The sequence below is a fragment of the Aulonocara sp. 'chitande type north' Nkhata Bay genome, linkage group LG9 (assembly GCF_057382095.1).
Source record: "Aulonocara sp. 'chitande type north' Nkhata Bay isolate Kocher_YH1m ecotype deep benthic linkage group LG9, A_spYH_male_GT1.1, whole genome shotgun sequence".
Classification (NCBI taxonomy): domain Eukaryota; kingdom Metazoa; phylum Chordata; class Actinopteri; order Cichliformes; family Cichlidae; genus Aulonocara; species Aulonocara sp. 'chitande type north' Nkhata Bay.
The window spans coordinates 8,693,856-8,718,671 of NC_141352.1; the positions used below are offsets into that span (position 1 = coordinate 8,693,856).

At 46.2% G+C, this 24,816-nt stretch overlaps 1 protein-coding gene across 1 annotated transcript in view; it reads right to left on the reverse strand.

Moving 5' to 3' along the window:
- Positions 1-24,816, reverse strand: part of lyrm4b (LYR motif containing 4) — a 56,746-nt gene that overhangs the window by 17,977 nt on the left and 13,953 nt on the right. Inside the window, exon 2 of the mRNA XM_086305607.1 lies at positions 24,684-24,804. Coding sequence (XP_086161733.1) covers positions 24,684-24,804 — 121 coding nt within the window. The remainder of the gene's footprint in view (positions 1-24,683; positions 24,805-24,816) is intronic.

Here is a 24,816-nt window from a genome sequence, read left to right on the forward strand (position 1 = left end):
TTTCTTATTAGGGCCCGAGCACTGAGAGTGCGAAGGCCCTATTGTATCTGCTCCGTTTCTTATTATTATTATTATTATTATTATTATTATTCAGGCGAAACAAGGGCCTTTTTGAGGGCCTAAACATGCTCAAAAACTCATGAAATTTTGCACACATGCCAGGTCTGGTGAAAAATTTTGTATTTTAATGGTTTTACATATGAGCACTGGGAAATGGCTCTAGAGCGCCACCTATGCCTTGTTAAATGCAGCCCTACGACCACATCGTTTGAGCTACATGTATGAAATTTGGCACACATGTGTATCATGCCAAGACGAACAAAAAAGTCTGTGGGCCCATTGACGCAAACCCAACAGGAAGTCCGCCATTTGGAAGAGAAGGTGACATTTTGGCTCTAATTTTGCCATTTCCATGCCTCGAACTTTTGCGAACTCCTCCTTGGGGTTTGATTTCATAACCTTCATATTTGGTCAGTGTCAACTACACCCTTGTGCCATGTTAAATTGCGGAGCTTTTGAGTTTTCACAATACGGTGAGGCCGTGGCGCCATGGCGAATTTCGATGACTCGCCATGAAAATCTTATTGCCTCTCATTTTGTCATACATTTTCTGACCTTGACCAAAGTGAACACATATGATAAGGCTCCACCCCTGAACATATTTCAACTGCCATATTTGACACCAGGGACAGCGCCACCTAGTGGGAACAGGAAATGTCATGTTTTACACTTTGGGGTACAGTATTGTGATGGGTGACATCTGCAGCCTCAAATTTCTCCAGGAAAGCCTTAAGGAGTTGGTCTTGGGTTACAGTGAAAACTGTGACTTTTCACGAAAGGGTGTGACCCCAGCAGCATGGCGAACTTTGATGTCACGCCATGAAGAAACAAATTAGTATAACTCAATGAAATCCAGTCTGATCAGTACCAGACTTTACAGGCATGATGTCAGACCCGCCCTGAACAAATTGATATGCCCATTGTCGGAAATACGGACAGCGCCACCTAGTGGCAACAGGAAATGTCATGGCTTTAACTTTGTTGTACTGATTTTCACAGGTTGATCGTGGCCACCTCAAAAGCGGTGAATATCACCATCAGTCCCTCGTGATGCTTCAGTGCAAAAATTGTGACTTTAAACTGAACGGCGCACCCTGGTGGCAACGCAGTTCATCATGAAAGATGAAGTGGCTTTTGAGGGGCTTGGCAAGTTTATAGAGGCTTGAAATTTGGCGCACACCTCCAAATGGATGAAAGCATTGTTGTTATGTAACCATTTTCCTTAAATAGCGCAAAATGGCTCCACAGCGCCCCCTACAATATTTCAAAACATCAGCCCCTGCTCTGTGTTTCATCTATGAGTCTGACACTTGGTAAGCTTGTGTAAGATATCAAGATGTACAAAAAAGTCTCTTGGAGCAATATCCCAAATCCAACAGGAAGTCAGCCATTTTAAAATTAATGTGTAATTTTGATGACATTTTCCCCTCTTTTCAGGCTTCATACTTTGACGAACTCCTCCAAGGGATTTCATCATATTGAAGCATTCTTCAGTGTGTAGAATCTAAAGACCTTTGTGATGTTAAATTGCGAAGCTTTTTCCGTTCAGGGAAACGGGGTGGTCATGGCGGCACGTAGAGTTTCAATCACTCGCAAAAAGCAGTAATCTGCTGTCACTAAAAAACACAATGTCCAATCTCTCCCAAAGGTCGCAGGTGTGATGAGACTCGAGCTTGGAAATGTTTGTTATGCTATTTGTCAATAATGGTTAGAGCGCCACCTAGTGGCATGACTATAATCCTGGTTGAATAAGATGAAATGTTAGCTGGTGATTAAAAGCATGAAATCCATCAATGTGACATCACATCGGACGTGCCGGTTTGAGGTGTTGGCAGTGGCTCGACGTGCCGGGGGTGCGAGGGCCCTCATAATGCTGCTTGCAGCTTTAATTATTATTATTATTATTATTATTATTCACCCCAAACAAGGGCCTTTTTGAGGGCCTAAACATGCTCAAAAACTCATGAAATTTTGCACACATGCCAGGTCTGGTGAAAAATTTTGTATTTTAATGGTTTTACATATGAGCACTGGGAAATGGCTCTACAGCGCCACCTATGCCTTGTTAAATGCAGCCCTACGACCACATCGTTTGAGCTACACGTATGAAATTTGGCACACATGTGTATCATGCCAAGACGAACAAAAAAGTCTGTGGGCCCATTGACGCAAACCCAACAGGAAGTCCGCCATTTGGAAGAGAAGGTGACATTTTGGCTCTAATTTTGCCATTTCCATGCCTCGAACTTTTGCGAACTCCTCCTTGGGGTTTCATTTCATAACCTTCAAATTTGGACATGGTCAACTACACCCTTGTGCCATGTTAAATTGCGGAGCTTTTGAGTTTTCACAATACTATGAGGCCGTGGCGCCATGGCGAATTTCGATGACTCGCCATGAAAATCTTATTGCCTCTCATTCTGTCATACATTTTCCGATCTGGTCCAAAGAGCACACATATGATAAGGCTCCACCCCTGAACATATTTCAACTGCCATATTTAAAATCAAGGACAGCGCCACCTAGTGGGAACAGGAAATGTCATGTTTTACACTTTGGGGTACAGTATTGTGATGGGTGACATCTGCAGCCTCAAATTTCTCCAGGAAAGCCTTAAGGAGTTGGTCTTGGGTTACAGTGAAAACTGTGACTTTTCACGAAAGGGTGTGACCCCAGCAGCATGGCGAACTTTGATGTCACGCCATGAAGAAACAAATTAGTATAACTCAATGAAATCCAGTCTGATCAGTACCAGACTTTACAGGCATGATGTCAGACCTGCCCTGAACAGATTGATATGCCCATTGTCGGAAATACGGACAGCGCCACCTAGTGGCAACAGGAAATGTCATGGCTTTAACTTTGTTGTACTGATTTTCACAGGTTGATCGTGGCCACCTCAAAAGCGGTGAATATCACCATCAGTCCCTCGTGATGCTTCAGTGCAAAAATTGTGACTTTAAACTGAACGGCGCACCCTGGTGGCAACGCGGTTCATCATGAAAGATGAAGTGGCTTTTGAGGGGCTTGGAAAGTTTATAGAGGCTTGAAATTTGGCACACACCTCCAAATGGATGAAGGCATTGTTGTTATGTAACCATTTTCCTTGAATAGCGCAAAATGGCTCCACAGCGCCCCCTACAATATTTCAAAACATCAGCCCCTGCTCTGTGTTTCATCTATGAGTCTGACACTTGGTAAGCTTGTGTAAGATATCAAGGTGTACAAAAAAGTCTCTTGGAGCAATATCCCAAATCCAACAGGAAGTCAGCCATTTTAAAATTAATGTGTAATTTTGATGACATTTTCCCCCCTTTTCAGGCCTCATACTTTGACGAACTCCTCCAAGGGATTTCATCATATTAAAGCATTCTTCAGTGTGTAGAATCTAAAGACCTTTGTGATGTTAAATTGCGAAGCTTTTTCCGTTCAGGGAAACGGGGTGGTTATGGCGGCACTTAGAGTTTCAATCACTCGCAAAAAGCAGTAATCTGCTGTCACTAAAAAACACAATGTCCAATCTCTCCCAAAGGTCGCAGGTGTGATGAGACTCGAGCTTGGAAATGTTTGTTATGCTATTTGTCAATAATGGTTAGAGCGCCACCTAGTGGCATGACTATAATCCTGGTTGAATAAGATGAAATGTTAGCTGGTGATTAAAAGCATGAAATCCATCAATGTGACATCACATCGGACGTGCCGGTTTGAGGTGTTGGCAGTGGCTCGACGTGCCGGGGGTGCGAGGGCCCTCATAACGCTGCTTGCAGCTTTAATTAGGGCCCGAGCACTGAGAGTGCGAAGGCCCTATTGTATCTGCTCCGTTTCTTATTATTATTATTTAGGGCCCGAGCACTGAGAGTGCGAAGGCCCTATTGTATCTGCTCCGTTTCTTATTATTATTATTATTCAGGCGAAACAAGGGCCTTTTTGAGGGCCTAAACATGCTCAAAAACTCATGAAATTTTGCACACATGCCAGGTCTGGTGAAAAATTTTGTATTTTAATGGTTTTACAAATGAGCACTGGGAAATGGCTCTACAGCGCCACCTATGCCTTGTTAAATGCAGCCCTACGACCACATCGTTTGAGCTACATGTATGAAATTTGGCACACATGTGTAACATGCAAAGACGAACAAAAAAGTCTGTGGGCCCATTGACGCAAACCCAACAGGAAGTCCGCCATTTGGAAGAGAAGGTGACATTTTGGCTCTAATTTTGCCATTTCCATGCCTCGAACTTTTGCGAACTCCTCCTTGGGGTTTCATTTCATAACCTTCAAATTTGGACAGTGTCAACTACACCCTTGTGCCATGTTAAATTGCGGAGCTTTTGAGTTTTCACAATACTATGAGGCCGTGGCGCCATGGCGAATTTCGATGACTCGCCATGAAAATCTTATTGCCTCTCATTCTGTCATACATGTTCCGATCTGGACCAAAGAGCACACATATGATAAGGCTCCACCCCTGAACATATTTCAACTGCCATATTTGACATCAAGGACAGCGCCACCTAGTGGGAACAGGAAATGTCATGTTTTACACTTTGGGGTACAGTATAGTGATGGGTGACATCTGCAGCCTCAAATTTCTCCAGGAAAGGCGTAAGTAGTTGGTCTTGGGGTACAGTGAAAACTGTGACTTTTCGCAAAAGGGTGTGACCCCAGCAGCATGGCGAACTTTGATGTCACGCCATGAAGAAACAAATTAGTATAACTCAATGAAATCCAGTCTGATCAGTACCAGACTTTACAGGTATGATGTCAGACCCGCCCTGAACAGATTGATGTGCCCATTGTCAGGAAATACGGACAGCGCCACCTAGTGGCAACAGGAAATGTCATGGCTTTAATTTAATTGTACTGATTTTCACAGGTTCATCTTGGCCACCTCAAAAGCGGTGAATATCACCATCAGTCCCTCGTGATGCTTCAGTGCAAAAATTGTGACTTTAAACTGAACGGCGCACCCTGGTGGCAACGCTGTTCAACATGAAAGATGAAGTGGCTTTTGAGGGTCTTGGCAAGTTTATAGAGGCTTGAAATTTGGCACACACCTCCAAATGGATGAACGCTTTGTTGGCATGTGATCATTTTCATTGAATAGCGCGAAGTGGCTCCACAGCGCCCCCTACAAAATTTCAAAACCACAGCCCCTGCTCTGTGTTCTATGTATGCTTCTGAAACCTGGTAAGCTTATAGGAGATATCAAGATGTACAAAAAAGTCTCTTGGAGCAATATCCCAAATCCAACAGGAAGTCAGCCATTTTAAAATGAATGTGTAATTTTGGCAACATTTTCCCCTCTTTCCAGGCACCGTTCTTTGACGTACTCCTCCAAGGGATTTCATCATATTGAACCAATCTCCAGTGTGTGGAATCTAAAGACCTTTGTCATGTTAAATTGCGAAGCTTTTTACGTTCAGGGAAACGGGGTTGTCATGGTGGCACGTGGAGTTTCAATCACTCGCCAAAAAGCAGTAATCTGCTGTCACTCAAAATCTAAATGTCCAAATTCTCCCAAAGGTCGCAGGCGTGATGAGACTCGAGCTTGGAAATGTTTGTTATGCCATTTGTCAGTAATGGTTAGAGCGCCACCTAGTGGGACGACTATAATGATGATTGAATGAGATGAAATGTTAGCTGGTGGTTAAATGCATGAATTCCATCAATGTGACATCAGATCGGAGGTGCTGGTTGTAGGTGTTGGGCGTGGCTCGACGCGATGGGGTGCGAGGGCCCTCATAACGCTGCTTGCAGCTTTAATATTATTATTATTATTATTCAGGCGAAACAAGGGCCTTTTTGAGGGCCTAAACATGCTCAAAAACTCATGAAATTTTGCACACATGCCAGGTCTGGTGAAAAATTTTGTATTTTAATGGTTTTACATATGAGCACTGGGAAATGGCTCTAGAGCGCCACCTATGCCTTGTTAAATGCAGCCCTACGACCACATCGTTTGAGCTACATGTATGAAATTTGGCACACATGTGTATCATGCCAAGACGAACAAAAAAGTCTGTGGGCCCATTGACGCAAACCCAACAGGAAGTCCGCCATTTGGAAGAGAAGGTGACATTTTGGCTCTAATTTTGCCATTTCCATGCCTCGAACTTTTGCGAACTCCTCCTTGGGGTTTGATTTCATAACCTTCATATTTGGTCAGTGTCAACTACACCCTTGTGCCATGTTAAATTGCGGAGCTTTTGAGTTTTCACAATACGGTGAGGCCGTGGCGCCATGGCGAATTTCGATGACTCGCCATGAAAATCTTATTGCCTCTCATTTTGTCATACATTTTCTGACCTTGACCAAAGTGAACACATATGATAAGGCTCCACCCCTGAACATATTTCAACTGCCATATTTGACACCAGGGACAGCGCCACCTAGTGGGAACAGGAAATGTCATGTTTTACACTTTGGGGTACAGTATTGTGATGGGTGACATCTGCAGCCTCAAATTTCTCCAGGAAAGCCTTAAGGAGTTGGTCTTGGGTTACAGTGAAAACTGTGACTTTTCACGAAAGGGTGTGACCCCAGCAGCATGGCGAACTTTGATGTCACGCCATGAAGAAACAAATTAGTATAACTCAATGAAATCCAGTCTGATCAGTACCAGACTTTACAGGCATGATGTCAGACCCGCCCTGAACAAATTGATATGCCCATTGTCGGAAATACGGACAGCGCCACCTAGTGGCAACAGGAAATGTCATGGCTTTAACTTTGTTGTACTGATTTTCACAGGTTGATCGTGGCCACCTCAAAAGCGGTGAATATCACCATCAGTCCCTCGTGATGCTTCAGTGCAAAAATTGTGACTTTAAACTGAACGGCGCACCCTGGTGGCAACGCAGTTCATCATGAAAGATGAAGTGGCTTTTGAGGGGCTTGGCAAGTTTATAGAGGCTTGAAATTTGGCGCACACCTCCAAATGGATGAAAGCATTGTTGTTATGTAACCATTTTCCTTAAATAGCGCAAAATGGCTCCACAGCGCCCCCTACAATATTTCAAAACATCAGCCCCTGCTCTGTGTTTCATCTATGAGTCTGACACTTGGTAAGCTTGTGTAAGATATCAAGATGTACAAAAAAGTCTCTTGGAGCAATATCCCAAATCCAACAGGAAGTCAGCCATTTTAAAATTAATGTGTAATTTTGATGACATTTTCCCCTCTTTTCAGGCTTCATACTTTGACGAACTCCTCCAAGGGATTTCATCATATTGAAGCATTCTTCAGTGTGTAGAATCTAAAGACCTTTGTGATGTTAAATTGCGAAGCTTTTTCCGTTCAGGGAAACGGGGTGGTCATGGCGGCACGTAGAGTTTCAATCACTCGCAAAAAGCAGTAATCTGCTGTCACTAAAAAACACAATGTCCAATCTCTCCCAAAGGTCGCAGGTGTGATGAGACTCGAGCTTGGAAATGTTTGTTATGCTATTTGTCAATAATGGTTAGAGCGCCACCTAGTGGCATGACTATAATCCTGGTTGAATAAGATGAAATGTTAGCTGGTGATTAAAAGCATGAAATCCATCAATGTGACATCACATCGGACGTGCCGGTTTGAGGTGTTGGCAGTGGCTCGACGTGCCGGGGGTGCGAGGGCCCTCATAATGCTGCTTGCAGCTTTAATTATTATTATTATTATTATTATTATTCAGGCGAAACAAGGGCCTTTTTGAGGGCCTAAACATGCTCAAAAACTCATGAAATTTTGCACACATGCCAGGTCTGGTGAAAAATTTTGTATTTTAATGGTTTTACATATGAGCACTGGGAAATGGCTCTAGAGCGCCACCTATGCCTTGTTAAATGCAGCCCTACGACCACATCGTTTGAGCTACATGTATGAAATTTGGCACACATGTGTATCATGCCGAGTCGAACAAAAAAGTCTGTGGGCCCATTGATGCAAACCCAACAGGAAGTCCGCCATTTGGAAGAGAAGGTGACATTTTGGCTCTAATTTTGCCATTTCCATGCCTCGAACTTTTGCGAACTCCTCCTTGGGATTTGGTTGTATAAGCTTCATCTTTGGTCAGTGTCAACTACACCCTTGTGCCATGTTAAATTGCGGAGCTTTTGAGTTTTCACAATACTATGAGGCCGTGGCGCCATGGCGAATTTCGATGACTCGCCATGAAAATCTTATTGCCTCTCATTTTGTCATACATTTTCTGACCTTGACCAAAGTGAACACATATGATAAGGCTCCACCCCTGAACATATTTCAACTGCCATATTTGACACCAGTGACAGCGCCACCTAGTGGGAACAGGAAATGTCATGTTTTACACTTTGGGGTACAGTATAGTGATGGGTGACACCTGCAGCCTCAAATTTCTCCAGGAAAGCCTTAAGGAGTTGGTCTTGGGTTACAGTGAAAACTGTGACTTTTCGCAAAAGGGTGTGACCCCAGCAGCATGGCGAACTTTGATGTCACGCCATGAAGAAACAAATTAGTATAACTCAATGAAATCCAGTCTGATCAGTACCAGACTTTACAGGCATGATGTCAGACCCGCCCTGAACAGATTGACGTGCCCATTGTCGGAAATACGGACAGCGCCACCTAGTGGCCACAGGAAATGTCATGGCTTTAATTTTGTTGTACTGATTTTCACAGGTTCATCGTGGCCACCTCAAAAGCGGTGAATATCACCATCAGTCCCTCGTGATGCTTCAGTGCAAAAATTGTGACTTTACACTGAACGGCGCACCCTGGTGGCAACGCGGTTCAACATGAAAGATGAAGTGGCTTTTGAGGGGCTTGGAAAGTTTATAGAGGCTTGAAATTTGGCAGACACACCCAAATGGATGAAGGCTTTGTTGTCATGTGATCATTTTCATTGAATAGCGCGAAATTGCTCCACAGCGCCCCCTACAAAGTTTCAAAATATCAGCCCCTGCTCTGTGTTTTATCTATGAGTCTGAAACTTGGTAAGCTCATGGAAGATATTAAGATGTACAAAAAAGTCTCTTGGAGCAATATCCCAAATCCAACAGGAAGTCAGCCATTTTAAAATTAATGTGTAATTTTGGCGACATTTTCCCCTCTTTTCAGGCTTCATACTTTGACGAACTCCTCCAAGGGATTTCATCAGATTGGAACGATCTGAAGTTTGTGGAATCTAAAGACCTTTGTGATGTTAAATTGCGAAGCTTTTTACGTTCAGGGAAACGGGGTGGTCATGGCGGCACTTAGAGTTTCAATCACTCGCCAAAAAGCAGTAATCTGCTGTCACTCAAAAACACAATATCCAATCTCTCCCAAACGTCGCAGGTGTGATGAGACTCGAGCTCGGAAATGTTTGTTATGCCATTTGTCAGTAATAGTTAGAGCGCCACCTAGTGGGACGACTATAATCATGGTTCAATGAGATGAAATGTTAGCTGGTGGTTAAATGCATGAATTCCATCAATGTGACATCACATTGGACGTGCTGGTTTTAGGTGTTGGGCGTGGCTCGACACGCCAGGGTGCGAGGGCCCTCATAACGCTGCTTGCAGCTTTAATTATTATTATTATTCACCCCAAACAAGGGCCTTTTTGAGGGCCTAAACATGCTCAAAAACTCATGAAATTTTGCACACATGCCAGGTTTGGTGAAAAATTTTGTATTTTAATGGTTTTACATATGAGCACTGGGAAATGGCTCTAGAGCGCCACCTATGCCTTGTTAAATGCAGCCCTACGACCACATGGTTTGAGCTACATGTATGAAATTTGGCACACATGTGTATCATGCCAAGACGAACAAAAAAGTCTGTGGGCCCATTGACGCAAACCCAACAGGAAGTCCGCCATTTGGAAGAGAAGGTGACATTTTGGCTCTAATTTTGCCATTTCCATGCCTCGAACTTTTGCGAACTCCTCCTTGGGGTTTCATTTCATAACCTTCAAATTTGGACAGTGTCAACTACACCCTTGTGCCATGTTAAATTGCGGAGCTTTTGAGTTTTCACAATACTATGAGGCCGTGGCGCCATGGCGAATTTCGATGACTCGCCATGAAAATCTTATTGCCTCTCATTCTGTCATACATGTTCCGATCTGGACCAAAGAGCACACATATGATAAGGCTCCACCCCTGAACATATTTCAACTGCCATACTTGACATCAAGGACAGCGCCACCTAGTGGGAACAGGAAATGTCATGTTTTACACTTTGGGGTACAGTATAGTGATGGGTGACATCTGCAGCCTCAAATTTCTCCAGGAAAGCCTTAAGGAGTTGGTCTTGGGTTACAGTGAAAACTGTGAGTTTTCGCAAAAGGGTGTGACCCCAGCAGCATGGCGAACTTTGATGTCACGCCATGAAGAAACAAATTAGTATAACTCAATGAAATCCAGTCTGATCAGTACCAGACTTTACAGGCATGATGTCAGACCCGCCCTGAACAGATTGATGTGCCCATTGTCGGAAATACGGACAGCGCCACCTAGTGGCCACAGGAAATGTCATGGCTTTAATTTTGTTGTACTGATTTTCACAGGTTGATCGTGGCCACCTCAAAAGCGGTGAATATCACCATCAGTCCCTCGTGATGCTTCAGTGCAAAAATTGTGACTTTAAACTGAACGGCGCACCCTGGTGGCAACGCGGTTCACCATGAAAGATGAAGTGGCTTTTGAGGGGCTTGGAAAGTTTATAGAGGCTTGAAATTTGGCACACACCTCCAAATGGATGTAGGCTTTGTTGTCATATGATCATTTTCATTGAATAGCGCGAAATTACTCCACAGCGCCCCCTACAAAATTTCAAAACATCAGCCCCAGCTCTGTGTTTTATGTATGAGTCTGAAACCTGGTAAGCTTATAGGAGATATCAATATGTACAAAAAAGTCTCTTGGAGCAATATCCCAAATCCAACAGGAAGTCAGCCATTTTAAAATTAATGTGTAATTTTGGCGACATTTTCCCCTCTTTTCAGGCTTCATACTTTGACGAACTCCTCCAAGGGATTTCATCATATTGAACGATTCTCCAGTGTGTGGAATCTAAAGACCTTTGTGATGTTAAATTGCGAAGCTTTTTACGTTCAAGGAAACGGGGTGGTCATGGCGGCACGTGGAGTTTCAATCACTCGCCAAAAAGCAGTAATCTGCTGTCACTCAAAGACACAAAGTCCAATCTCTCCCAAAGGTCGCAGGCGTGATGAGACTCGAGCTCGGAAATGTTTGTTATGCCCTTTGTCTATAATGGTTAGAGCGCCACCTAGTGGAACGACTAACTAATCATGAATGAATGAGTTGAAATGTTAGCTGGTGGTTAAATGCATGAATTCCATCAATGTGACATCAGATCGGACGTGCTGGTTTCAGGTGTTGGGCATGGCTCGACACGCCGGGGGTGCGAGGGCCCTCATAACGCTGCTTGCAGCTTTAATTATTATTATTATTATTATTATTATTATTATTATTGCTACTAGTACTACTATTACTACTACTACTGAGTAGTAGTAATGCAGGGTGCAGGGTGATTAGCTACTAGTGAGCTAATCACCCTGCACCAATGAGCAAGCACTCGGTGACAGCGGGAAGGAAAAGCTCCCTTTGAACAGGAAGAAAGCCCTGCAGAACCTGCCTGGTTCTGCATGACTCATGGTCATTCCTCCGTCACTGCTCCGAGCTGCTTCTCCAACCCAACATGGCGCCGCAGCCTTCGGGTTCAAGAGTTCGACCAGAGGATGAAGCTCGGCGGGCGTGCTATTAATGTGTCATTAAGGACAAACTGACGAACACGTGCAGCCATCACCTCCAACATCAGCACAAACACAACTCTTCCTCCTCCCTCATTCTTCCCATCGTCTCCCTGCATTCCTCCTCTTCCTCCTCTCGTTGCTCACTGTTGTCCTCACATCACATTGCCTTCTCCAGTCAATGAATTTCATCATGCAGCGTGTGTGTGTGTGTGTGTGTGTGTGTGTGTGTGTGTGTTGAGGAGGACGATGGAATATCATCATTGCATCAGCTCCAGATTTCCAAGAATAGAAGAAAGCAAACAAACAAAAGAAAGTACCAGAAAATATCCCAACAAGAGGAGGATGAGGGGGAGGTGCTAAAGCGATGTGCAGTCTCTCTGCAGCGTTCAGGGACGAAACGTGATGAGAAACATATCTACGAACATCTAACACGGCAAAGCAGCAGCACCGAAGCAGCTACAGAAATGATTCATGCTTAGAGGCCGGACCAGCAGCATCAACCACATCGTCACAGAAACACGCCCACTTTAAAAAGTTCCTGTTTACACACACCGTTACAGGGTGGGAGGCGGTGTAACAGTGGAAGTCATATTTAAAATTCAGAATTACATAATTAACATTTTTTAACCAATCGAGTTCTGACCATCTGGGTTCGGCGGTTTGATGAAAATGATGATGACTTGTTGGAAGTATGCGGACGCTGCTGTTGTGGTGAAGAGGGAGCTGAGCGTAAAAGCGAAGCTCTCAACTGGTCGATCTACGTCCCTACCCTCACCTATGGCCACGAGCTGTGGGTAGTGACCGAAAGAACGAGATCGCAGATACAAGCGGCAGAAATGAGCTTCCTCCGAAGGGTGGCTGGCCTCTCCCTTAGAGATAGGGTGAGAAGTTCGGCCATCCGGGAGGGGCTCAGAGTAGAGCAGCTGCTGCTCCACATCGAAAGGAGCCAGCTGAGGTGGTTTGGGCACAAGGATGCCCCCTGGGCGCCTCCTGGGTGAGGTGTTCCAGGCATGTCCCACCGGGAGGAGGCCCCGGGGCAGACCCAGGACACGCTGGAGAGATTACATCTCTTGGCTGGCCTGGGAACGCCTTGGTGTTCCCCCGGATAAGCTGGAGGAGGTGGCTGGGGAGAGGGAGGGGTGGGCTTCTCTGCTTGGGCTGCTGCCCCTGCGACCCGGCCTCGGATAAGCAGATGATGGATGGATGGATGGATGGGACGAGTGTGGAGGAACCGTCTACAGACAAAACCTGAGACGCTCCAGAATCCCTTCCATCTCTGGGCTCCTGCTGGTTGTTACAGGAAGTACTTCACTCTGTACTTCCTGTAACTCTGGCTCACACAGCAGCGCCCTGATGAAGCCGCTACAGTCGGACCTGTAAAGGACGGTGTGGCGGGGTAAAAACAAAGCTTCATGGCGAATGTTGCTGAACACCAACAGATTTACATGATTATTGATTATTTTACTGTAGCAGAAGATTAAAACCACACATGATTCAAACAGCCCGAGCCCGGTCGAGTGTTCAGGCCGATCCTGCCCAGCGTGTTTTTAAGGATCCCGGAGGCTTCATGTGTGATTCGCCTTTTTATTTTGTTAAAGCTGCCCAGCTGCGTGTTGGCGGCTTCAGAGGGGAGCGAGGGTTTGAGTCTTTGAGGGCCTCGCTGCTCAGAAATCAATACTTCAGCTCTCTCTCTGTTTTTGGGGGAGTTGTGGGGCTGCCGATGATGTGAGGACCAAAGAGATGAGAGGGGAGCGAGATCTGAGGTTACACCGTTCAGCTCTCTCTGAGGCTGGATTTCACTTTTATCTTTTCATTCGTCACTTCTTCAGAGCGACTGAAATAAAGACTTTTCAGCTCCTGTTTGCAGGAGAAGCTCATCAGGACTTTGTTGTGCATCTCGAGTACATTCGGACCAAGCTCTACGCCGCTTTGTGTGTGTGACGTAAGCGTAGTTGATCTCCCAGAAACAACCTGAAATACTCCGAGGCTTTGACGTGTCGTCGACTTTTCTTCATCCTCGTCTTTAAATCGCTCCAGCGTCTCTTCACTGGGTCTTTTATTTTGAAGTGACAGGATTCTCTGTGCTGGTCTAGTGTTCGACTTCCTGTCCTCCCCAGCCGCTCTGAGCAGGCTGATGTGGCCGCCGTAAAGAAACAAAAACCCGTTTTCAGTGATGCAGCACTCAAGCATCACCTTTAACAGCCTCAAAATGTGGCGCCCCAGTCTCGTAGGTGACATCACCAGGTCACTATGGATACGCCCATCAGTCTACATCTCACATTTACGGTCCAATATATTAAACTCCATCGTTTAAAGTGACACTTTCTGGTTATTTCACTGTGACATGCAATGGTAGTGACGGTGCTGTGCATGAGGAAATGATGCCCAGCTCTCACTAACAGACACACGATGCAGCGTGTGAAAGGCTCGAGTCCCCTCTCAGCTGTGATAAATGCATAATTCAGCACATAAACTGCAGCTCCAGCTCTAATTAAGAGGTCTCCTTTGTAGATTTGCAGACCTGCCTCCTCTACAGCGTCTGTGTGATGTTCGCTGAGGCTGAGAAAGAGGAGGAGGAGGAAGAGGAGAGCGAGGAAAACCTGTCTGCTTTCATCCACCTGAGCTACTCCCTCCTCTTTTTAATAGAGTTTGCTCTGCAGTGTGTGTGTGTGTGTGTGTGTGTGTGTGTGTGTCTAAAGCTAGGTAAAGCTATCAGGACCTGTGGGGGCAGCCGGGTGTAAAGAAGCAATAAAGGTGTGGGATTTCTCTGGGATGGAGGGAGGAAGGCCGCGGATTTTCACCGATCAAAATGTGGAGGAAGAGCAAGAGAGGAAACGGGGGGGATAGCGAGGTGAAGAGGAGGAGGAGGTGACGCAGGCTTTCACGCAGGGTGTTGCCCTACTTTTCAGTTCAGCTACTGTCTGGCTCAGGCTTTCCCAAAATCTCTGGTCCCCCGTCAGTGCGTCAGAAAGAGCTCTGAGGGGAGCGCAGGACTGATCTCCTGCATCGGGAAACACTTCACTGGTCCTGCTTGAAGTTATTTAAAACCTCATCTCTAACATGGCTGACTCTGGAGGGAACAGCAGCACAGATGCTGGATGTTGTTCATAAACTCTGATCACTGGTATCCCCACAAACCTGAAACCGAGCAGAGATTTTCATGCATATGAAACTTCCTGAAAATCCTCAGATACACGAATCCAACACGTTCCTGCTTCTGTCGACACACTTGGTTCCAAACACTTTGCATCCTGTCCTCCTCGAGTGGCTGCTCAGTGAAGACATACATGCGATATCCTCATCTTTAGATGCAGCGTGACTTTGTCTGATTTCTATTGTGAATAAATGCCCATAAATCTGCTCACAACTAGAAATAAAAGCTTTCTTTGAGTCTTAGAACCAGTTTGAGGACTTTTAGCCGAGTTGGTTTCGGTCACATTTCATCCATTTCTGGCTCTCGTGCGGCTGGAGCTCATCCAGCTGTCATGAAACTCTCACAGCACACCTGGGTGTGGGGCTCACATGTGATCTTACTGGATTAACATGCTGACTTCCAAGAAGCCGGAGATTCTGCTCAGCCTCCCTGTTTATGTGCTGATTGAACCTTGAATTCAGAAGACGCCGTTCGACCCGGCTGAGATCAGCTCTCTACCTTCACAGGTCTTCTGGAGGGTCGTGAGTCTGAGCATCCGCCTCCGTGTGGTTCATCTTCATGTTTTGGAAAAGGCTAACATGGTGGTTACAGCAGGATAACGTTATATGCAATCAAGCCCGTGTATAAGTGTGAGCTGTGGGCGGTGCTTGGCACAAAGTAGACCAATGCTGAGGAGCGTGTCTTTTTCAGCGACCTCAGAGTTCTCTGGCAGGAAACTCTGGAGCCTCTGTGAGGAAGGGTGCTTGCTCCAAGTAAATACCTCACGATGACAGGAAGGTAGAGCACGCGGGTGGCTGCTCTGCATCTACAGTGATCTGTACTGGACTGCTGTGCTGGAAACAGAGCAGCAGGTAAAGTTTTGGCAGGAGCTAAATGGTCACGAGGTGGACCAAAGCCAAAGCGGCTGTGCTCAGCCTTGGCTCGAACGTGACAAATGTAAATGACCACGGCGGACCCGATGACATTTTCAAGCTTTTCAGCACGCACTTCACTTTAGCAAACACAGGGCCCATTACAGTATTTAAGATTGCTGCGCATGACTGCAGATGCTGTGTAGGTGCGTCCACCGTCCCTGCACGGCATCACAGACCGTGCCCGCCACAACGGCGTTTTAACACGATCCACAAAGAGTTCAGGCGACGAGTCTTTGTTACCTCACTCACCATCTAAGGTCCAACATCTTCACTGGTAACCAAACCCTCACGCTGTGATCTCTAGAAACCCACGTAGCACTTTGTGGGTTGGACTTTCTGAAGTTCGTCAGCCAGAGTGACGACTTTGTTTGTCATATTCTGATAGGACAGAGTTAGCCAAAAATAACACCAGCCTGTTAGCCTATTTGATAACAAACGTTTTCAGGATGTTTGAGTGAATAAAACTCCTCTTAAAAAATGACCAGGACCACATCGGTGGGGAAAAAGCCAGACTGTGATGGTGTCTTTGTGTAAACTGGACCTGCTAACAGCCACATTTAGCACAAGTTTAACAGGGACAATAATAAAGGGGCCGTAAAACCAAAATCAATTAAACTAACAAGAAAATAATTTGTTTGCTTGCTTCCCCCTGAAGAAAATCCATAACCACTGACCACATAAATCACACACATGCAAACATGCCTACAATAAGGCAGCCGAGAGGAAATAATCCAGTTTAATACCGTTTCAGGCAGTATGAAAGCCTCAGATTGGAGGAAACAGGATATGAACTCAGGTGGGAGATAAATCTCTACAACAGATCTGGATGTGACTGAAGATACGAGCCGAAGCAGAAATGTTCACGTGTGTTCAGGCCGGAGATAATTCGGCCGACGTGGTTAATCTTCAGAGGAGACCAGATGTCTCGTGGCGAATATCGCACAGCAAACAGCAGCTGCTCGCCATAAAACGTACAGTTACTCCATCGATCTCTCCACAGAACGATTTAAACTGCAGAAACTACGAGTTCAGGACTTACTGCGCTTTTATTGGGATTCCTGCAGAGAAGCTGCACCAACAGGTCAAAATGTCTCTTTATTAAAGTCAGTGGCAGGTTTCTTCTTCTATAAACACAAGTGTCTTTAAAATGAACTTCCTCTTTCTGAAAGTAAAGCTTCCTACATGTTCCTGGAAGTCTTTAAACCTGACAAAATTCAGGCTGTCAGGGTTAAACGCGACCCGTCTCCCCCATATCGTTCTATCAAACAGTTCCAGCCCGGCTCCTACGACCTCCACCCGCTTCCACACATCCATAATTCAGGGTCATCGGGGGGTTGGAGCCTATTCCAGCTGCCACAGGGCAGGACAGCCTCCACCTACCCACTCTAATCTCACCTGCATGTTTGCATGGAAGATCTCAGATCTGCACAATTTTGTGTTCAGGTTATTATTAAACAAACATAATCGAGGTAAAAGATAAGATAAGATAAGATAACCTTTATTAGTCCCACACGTGGGAAATTTGTTTTGTCACAGCAGGAGTGGACAGTGCAAAAGTTATGAGGCAAAAATTAGAATACAATAAGAATAAATACAGTACACAACTGTACAGAATAGAATAAAATAAAATACTATATACAGTAGAATAAAATAAAATAAATATACAATAAGATAAAAGTAGAATACAAATACAAATACTATATACAACTGAGTAAAAATACAACGATGACAGAAAGGATTATTGCACTTAGTATTATTAGTATTAGTATTATAAAAGGGTCCAATTATAACCCTTTAAACCTAAACTGCATCCCTGCCAGGTGGGGGCGTGCTCAGTTCAGCTCACATTTATTCATGTTTCAGTTAAAACACATGTCTGTGTCAGCCATAAGTCATGTGACGTCTCTGTAAGCTTTCAATCAGTCACACTAAAGAGCTCGCCCCCTGCTGGTCACTGCAAAGACTGCAGGCTCAGTCCATCGTTGATATACAGTCTGTGGCCTCAGCTGCGATGCTCTGGATGCAGATGTGTCACAGCAGCTGGAGGGTCGGCAGGGCTTTTATGCCTCCATGGTCGCAGAGCTGTTTAAATATTAGCACGGCCGTCCCAGAGAGGGATTTCAATCTGCCTGCAGCTGAATACGAGCAGACCGGAGAGGCGACTGAACCCCCACGTCCATCGAACGCTGAGATAAGTCCTCCGCGTGTTTGTTAAACGGCGAGAACGGGCTCATTGAGATTCTGTCCGACCCCCAAGAGCCGTAATGGGCCACCGGAAGCCCCCCCCCACCACCACAACACCCCCACCAAGACCTGGCAGGTATAACTCACCGCTCGCTGTGGCATTTAATCTCAATTGAGCCAAAATGGCCGAAGGCGGCATGACACTGCGGTGACATTAAGCAGCAGCAATCGTTGCGAAATGGCTCTTCTGAGGCCGCCGCTCACACACACTCTCTCACACTCTCACACACACACACACACACACTCTCTCACACACACTCTCTCACACACACTCTCTCACACACACTCTCTCTCACACACACTCTCTCACACACACTCTCTCACACACACACACTCTCACACACACACACTCTCTCACACACACACTCTCTCACACACACTCTCTCACACACACACACTCTCTCACACACACTCTCTCACACACACACACGATGACAGAGTGAGGCCACAACATTAACAAGTCCTACAAGCAGAGAATTACTACTTCCATATTTCTATAACTGTGTGTAAATCACACACATCAAAGATGGCGCTGCATCCATCTATGACACACCCGTCAGTGTGACTGAATCGTGTTACTAGCTGTGACGTGTGTGTTTGGCCTCACTGCTTCCTCTCCTGAATCCGCCTGGTGTGTGGTGGCGTTTCAGACGCTGTTCTGGTGACTGCAGAGCAGCAAACCCGTCACACGAGCCTCACATCGGCTGATTTCAGTTTAACATTAACATACAACAGAATCACTGGTGTCGCCTGAAACCATGGTGGACGTCCATCAGGATGTATAAATACTCAAGAACCTTCACCTGTCGCCTTCCTGCTCCAGGAGACAAACTGATTTCTTCGATGGAGCCAAAACGAAGAAAGTAAACTCAAAGTAAAATAACTAGAAAAGTATTTCTGAGCGAGCATGAAGACAAACCTTCAAATATTTGGGACGGCGCCATCTTCCATTTACAGTCACCAAGACTTCCTGAACGATCTGTTTCTATAGTAACCTCACAGCAGCCATATTATTGGTCACATAATGTCATTAAAAAAGCTCCAAAAGGCTCCAACAGTTCAGGTGAAGCTAGCAGCTACAGCCACCTGTGTACCCATGCACCTGTCAGTCACAGAGGCCACGCCCCTAATAATGCAAACTTTAGGCCTTAATACGATTCAGACGATTTACCTGCAGAGCTGTAAACATGTTTGTGTCTGTGGGGCCCGACTCAGAGCCGAGCCTCTGATCGACCGTTTGTAGCAACATGAGCTCCAACCAGCTGCAGTGTTACTGTGACGACGTCCAGCCAATCACAACGCAAAGGAAGTGTGATGCCTGAAATGTTCACTCTCTGTTGGTTACAGTAGAAAATGCTGAGGTCACATGAAGGCCCTGTTCATGCTAAGCACCCCTCACCTCCTGAATGCTTGCATTCAGCTGCTGCACTCGCATTCAACACTGCTTTAGTTTCTCTGCACAGACAGAGGCGGCTCTGCAGCTGCAATCCATCATCTTTACTCCCTAACTAACTTACAAAGGCCCAAACACACACACAGGCATGCACACACACACACACACACGCACACAAAGACAATTAAGAACAAACTCCAGTTTTTGAGCGTATGCACACAATCAGCGCTGCAGAGTCACAGAAGTACGCCCACATGCGGCAGATGAATCCACACTGTACGCCCACACATGAATATAAACACAAACAACAAAAAATAAACAGACAGCGAGCGGAGTGGCGATGAGGGACGAGCGCGGCTCGAAGCCCGGCTGCAGAGCCGCTCGCTTCAACCTCACTGAGCTGCTTCAGTGAGCGGCACGTAACGAAGGAGGAGCGAGGTCACCGGGTCAGCAGGAGAGGAGAGGCGGAGCCAGAGCGACACCTCGCTCTGACCCGTTACAGGGCGATGCTCAAACTGCAACATTCACGTCTAAACTCATCCCCGTGAGCAGAAGGTGGAGCTTCAGCTCGTCCCCGAGCTGCGAGGCAGTGTTGTTTGTTCAAACTGCAGGAGGGGCTCCGGGTCGCAGCCTCAGTGAGGCCAGTACGGCACATTTTCACCACAACTAACAGCTTTAGTGTCAAACCTGACCCTGAGAGCCGGGGGGCGGTGCCCAAACCTGACAGGAAATAAAGCCTCTTCCACAGGTTTCATGCTCTGGTTGTGTGGATGGCCCTCTAAACCAGTCACACTTCAGTCTGCAGCGTTCTTCATTCGCTGGCCAAAGCCACGCTAACGTCGCCCGTTGTTGTTGGAATATTTCACATGAGGGGCTCCAGCTCTACCTCCACCCTCGAGCAGAGGAAGCCTCTCAGGGACACACCTGGCTGCAGGTGTTTGAGCACTGACGGCACGCTACCAGCTGGGCGACTTTTAAACCTGCCACGGGCATGTGACGGGGTTACTGCTTCCTGTTGCACGCTGGGTATGGTAATGAGGGGTGGGAGCACATGTAGCCCGGGGTTGTTATGAAAGGTATTTGACTGTTTGCATTTACCTGTTGTTTTCTCCTTCGGTCTGACTATCAGAGAATGAATAATGAACACGAGGCGCGATGCTTTAAAGGGACTCAGCTTATTATTCATTGTCAGCCGAGGCAAGATGTTTGTGCCCCCACCCGCTCCGCCTCTTATATAACACACTGTACGGATGTGTGCACAGGGGAGGGGCCAGCCTGGATGAAGCACACAGGCTCCTCCACCAGGAGCCGGGATGGATTCTTCCAGAAGCCTGAAGTACTGCAACAGGAGCATTCCTGCTCTGATGCACTTAATCTGTGAGTCAGTGTGGGCGGATGCAGAGGACACACGCACACACACACACGCACGCTGTAGTGAAATGGGAACATAAAACACTCTGCGCTCCGGGTCCGCCCAGCCAATCGGAGCGCGCTGATGCGTACGCTGTATGTCAAAGCTGTCGCCGTTTCCTGCAGAACGCTGTGCTGACGCCGGCGTTTGTGGATGTGTGAAAACTGGCTGCAGCCTTTAATCTCACAGAGGATGAAACACTACACAGAGAGAGACGGGCGTTGGTGTGAACCTCCAGAAAACCATAAATGTACATTTTTGGAAGTTGTGACGTGTCTAACGGGCCTCAGTTCTACCTGTTCAGGTGCTCAGACCTCCAAGCCTTCACCACTCAAGTAAATAAAGTTCACTCTGAAGCGTGAAACACATCGACACGGTTAATAACTGTGGGTGAACAAAGGTGGAGGTCTTACTCCGTGTGCAGAGCGAGCTCCACGTGGAGGCGGGTAGATGGAGCTCTACAAGCTTCTGTCACAGCTCAGCTTCTTTCCTGCAACCTCGAACGTGTCGTCGGCTCATTTTACCTCCATGACTCCACCTCACAGCTTTACTCCAGGAGCTGGTTGCACTACAACCATCCAACCTTACATCACCTGTTCATCCATCCATCCCTCCATCCCTGCATCCATCCATCTGGAAGTTTGGGTCAAAGAGGCAGCAGTCTAAGCAGACGTCACGGAGTCGATCCAAAGCGAAACAGGAAGTAATGTCTTCAGCTTCTGCCCTGGAATGCCTCGCCTGGGAGAGGTGGTGGTGAGCGGGTCCTCAATCAAATGTTCTCTGAACTCTGAGGTGAGGAGTGAAGACCGTGGCCGGCTGACATGTGAGCGGTAAATACACGACAGGGTAACATACGTGACGGGCGCCACACGGAGCACGCGAACGAGGCTGCGGCCTCACGGCGCTGCGACACGTCAGCGTGCAGCCTTTGTAATTCATCATTTCTGATTTGCAGCAGGCGTGAAGGATCCGAGCAGCAAACAAAGCGTGCAGTCAGCACAGAGCCTGGCTGCAGAGCGGTCTAACTCGATAACAACCAAGCAGACGAGTCAGCGAGGAAATAAAGAGATGCTCTGGAGTGGACATCAAGCCGTGAAAATGACCTGAGAAAGAAGCAGAACGGCAAGAAAAGCCAGCAAAGAACTTTCTCTGCGTTTCTGCTCACTCAGTTTAGTGACGTTTGCTGGAAAGTTTCTGATTCACACTAAACAAGAAGACTGAAGGTCATGTGACCCTACAAATGTTCCTATTTAAGGTGTTTTAACCATGAAGCACGTTCCTCTGCGACTAAATGTTAGCCTAACTCACAAACTAACCATAATAATAAGAAAACCACAGCGACTCAACCACCGCGTAAGGTAAGGGGCGGGGCCACACAGTGAATCAAACCCCCTCTGGCACCAACATCAGCACACAAACCAGCAGCTGAGCAGCTCCTGCAGGCGCAGCATGGCGGTGGCTCAGTACTTCTGACCATCTGACTTCTACCGTGACAGCGACGTGCGATTCCTCAGCGCCATCTTGGCAACACAAACTGGATGTGATGGGGCGGGGAAGATGTGACGGTGAAACCGGTCTATCGACTCACCCACAAACCCATCAGGACCTTTTACAGACGTCAGAGCCAAACTTCACCCATAAACTTCTGCAGGGCTGGAAGTCTATCGCCCCCTGCTGGCCTTCAAACACACTTCAGCCCTGGTGTTGTGTTTTTTACTGTAAATTCTACATCCAGATACTCGCTGTTAGCACGGCTGTTAGCACGCCTGTTAGCACGGCTGTTAGCACGGCTGTTAGCACGGCTGTTAGCACGGCTGTTAGCACGGCTGTTAGCGGTAATACTTAGAGGGAGGTGCTCCACCTGTCAGCGCCAGTTAGCCTCAGGTAGCAGCTAAAAATCACAGGTACGAACAACTTGTTTAACCAACTGCTGACGATGAGCGAGAGCAGCAACAACACGTCCCCGTCTTCAGAATGTGTGAACACGTGTGTGTGTGTGTGTGTTCCTGTCTAGCTATCTTTGTGAGGACCGAAATCTGCATTCTACTAGTGAGAACCAACAGTCCCTTGTGAGGACACACTCACGGTCCCCACAAGTTTGAAGGAATGTTTGAGGCTCAAAATGTGGTTTTAGTGTCAGGGTTACAATTAGGTTATGGTTAGGGTCAGGGGTCAGGGAAAGCATTGTGTCAATGAAGGTCCTCACTAAGATACCTGAACAAGCTGTGTGTGTGTGTGTGTGTGTGTGTGTGTGTGTGTGTGTGTGTGTGTGTGTGTGTGTGTGTGTGTGTGTGTGTGTGTGTGTGTGTGTGAGTGAGAGAGAGAGGCAGACTGGGAGACGCTCGGTCATCCATGGGGATTGGCTGAGAGGCTGCTGATGCATTAAAGGAACAAAGTGACCAACAGTGAGGTGATTAGTCCTGACCTGCCAAGGTAATGTGTGTGTGTCTGTGTGTGTGTGTGTGTGTGTGGGGGACAGGTGGTGAGTCGGTAAGCAGGTGTTCATCTGCATTCTAGTTAACCTGGTTAACCTGAGAGTGTGAGAGTGATGGTGCAGGGCTCAGGGTGGAGCTGATCACTGATCAATATTAACGCGTTCGGCTCGTTATTCCATGAATGCATCAACTTCATGATGACATTGAGGATAACCTGCCTCACACTGGGTTCATGTCAGCACCTGCTCACAGCTCTAAAGCTTCAGAGAGGAAGAAGAAAAACATCATCATGTAACAAACAGCTGCTGCAGATCAGCATCCTCTGATCCTGCCTCTGCTCTTCATTTCACTGTTACTTCATATTTTGACCTGTGGATCTAAGATAAGATAAGATAGAACTTTATTAATCCCTCGGGTGGGTTCCTCTGGGAAATTCGACTTCCAAAAAAAGCACAGCAACGACAGAAGTTACAGAATATTATATATATATATATATATATATATATATACATATATATACATACATACACACACACACACATATATAATACAGAGACAAATATAAATAAAATATACGAAGGGGATAAATAGAATAAATAGGAATAAAAAGTAAAAAATACAAGTGAATTGCACATTTCAAGTATTGAGTCTATTGCACTGTTGACTATTTACAAAAGTATTGCACAAGGTATTGTACAGTGAGGTGAAGAGGCACTACAGCTTAGTTGTTCCCTCCTTTGTCCCCCTGTCTCCCCTCCCTCTCCCCTCCAGAGAGGAGTTAAACAGTCTGATGGCGTGTGGGACAAAGGAGTTTTTAAGTCTGTTAGTTCTTGTCTTTGGGAGAAGCAATTAGACCCATTTCTGTAATATACTCACATATCTATATTATTGCTAATATATATTGTAATATATCTATATCACTAAAGCACTTCTGGATGGATGCAAACTGCATTTCGTTGCCCTGTACCTGTGCATGTGCAATGACAATAAAGTTGAATTCTATTCTATTCTAATTATTTTTCTCACTGTATTTATTTTGATTTCAGTTAAATTTTTTCCAGGCAGTTTTTATTATATTGAGTTACAAACTCTTCCACTGCTGTTATAACTTTAACTGCTGGAACAAAAATGATCCCCCAGCTCGGTTCATCCTCAGAGCTGAACAAACACTGAGAGGGAAACTGCTCGATGATCTCACTTCCTCTTAACTTTTCCTTTCACCCGGTGTTTTAGTGTCAGTGTGGAGGGCACGATCACAGGCAGGTCCTCACAACAACAGCAGTACAAACCTGTGTGTGTGTGTGTGTGTGTGTGTGTGTGTGTGTGTGTGTGTGTGTGTGTGTGTGTGTCACACCTGTCTCTGTATCAGTGCCAGAGTCTGCCATCCCTCCTCCATCAGTCTCTCCACAGCCTTTGGATCCTCTACATTTCTGTTGGCCTTGAAGGCATCACGGACACGCCGTAGTGCATAGTTTCTGTAACACACA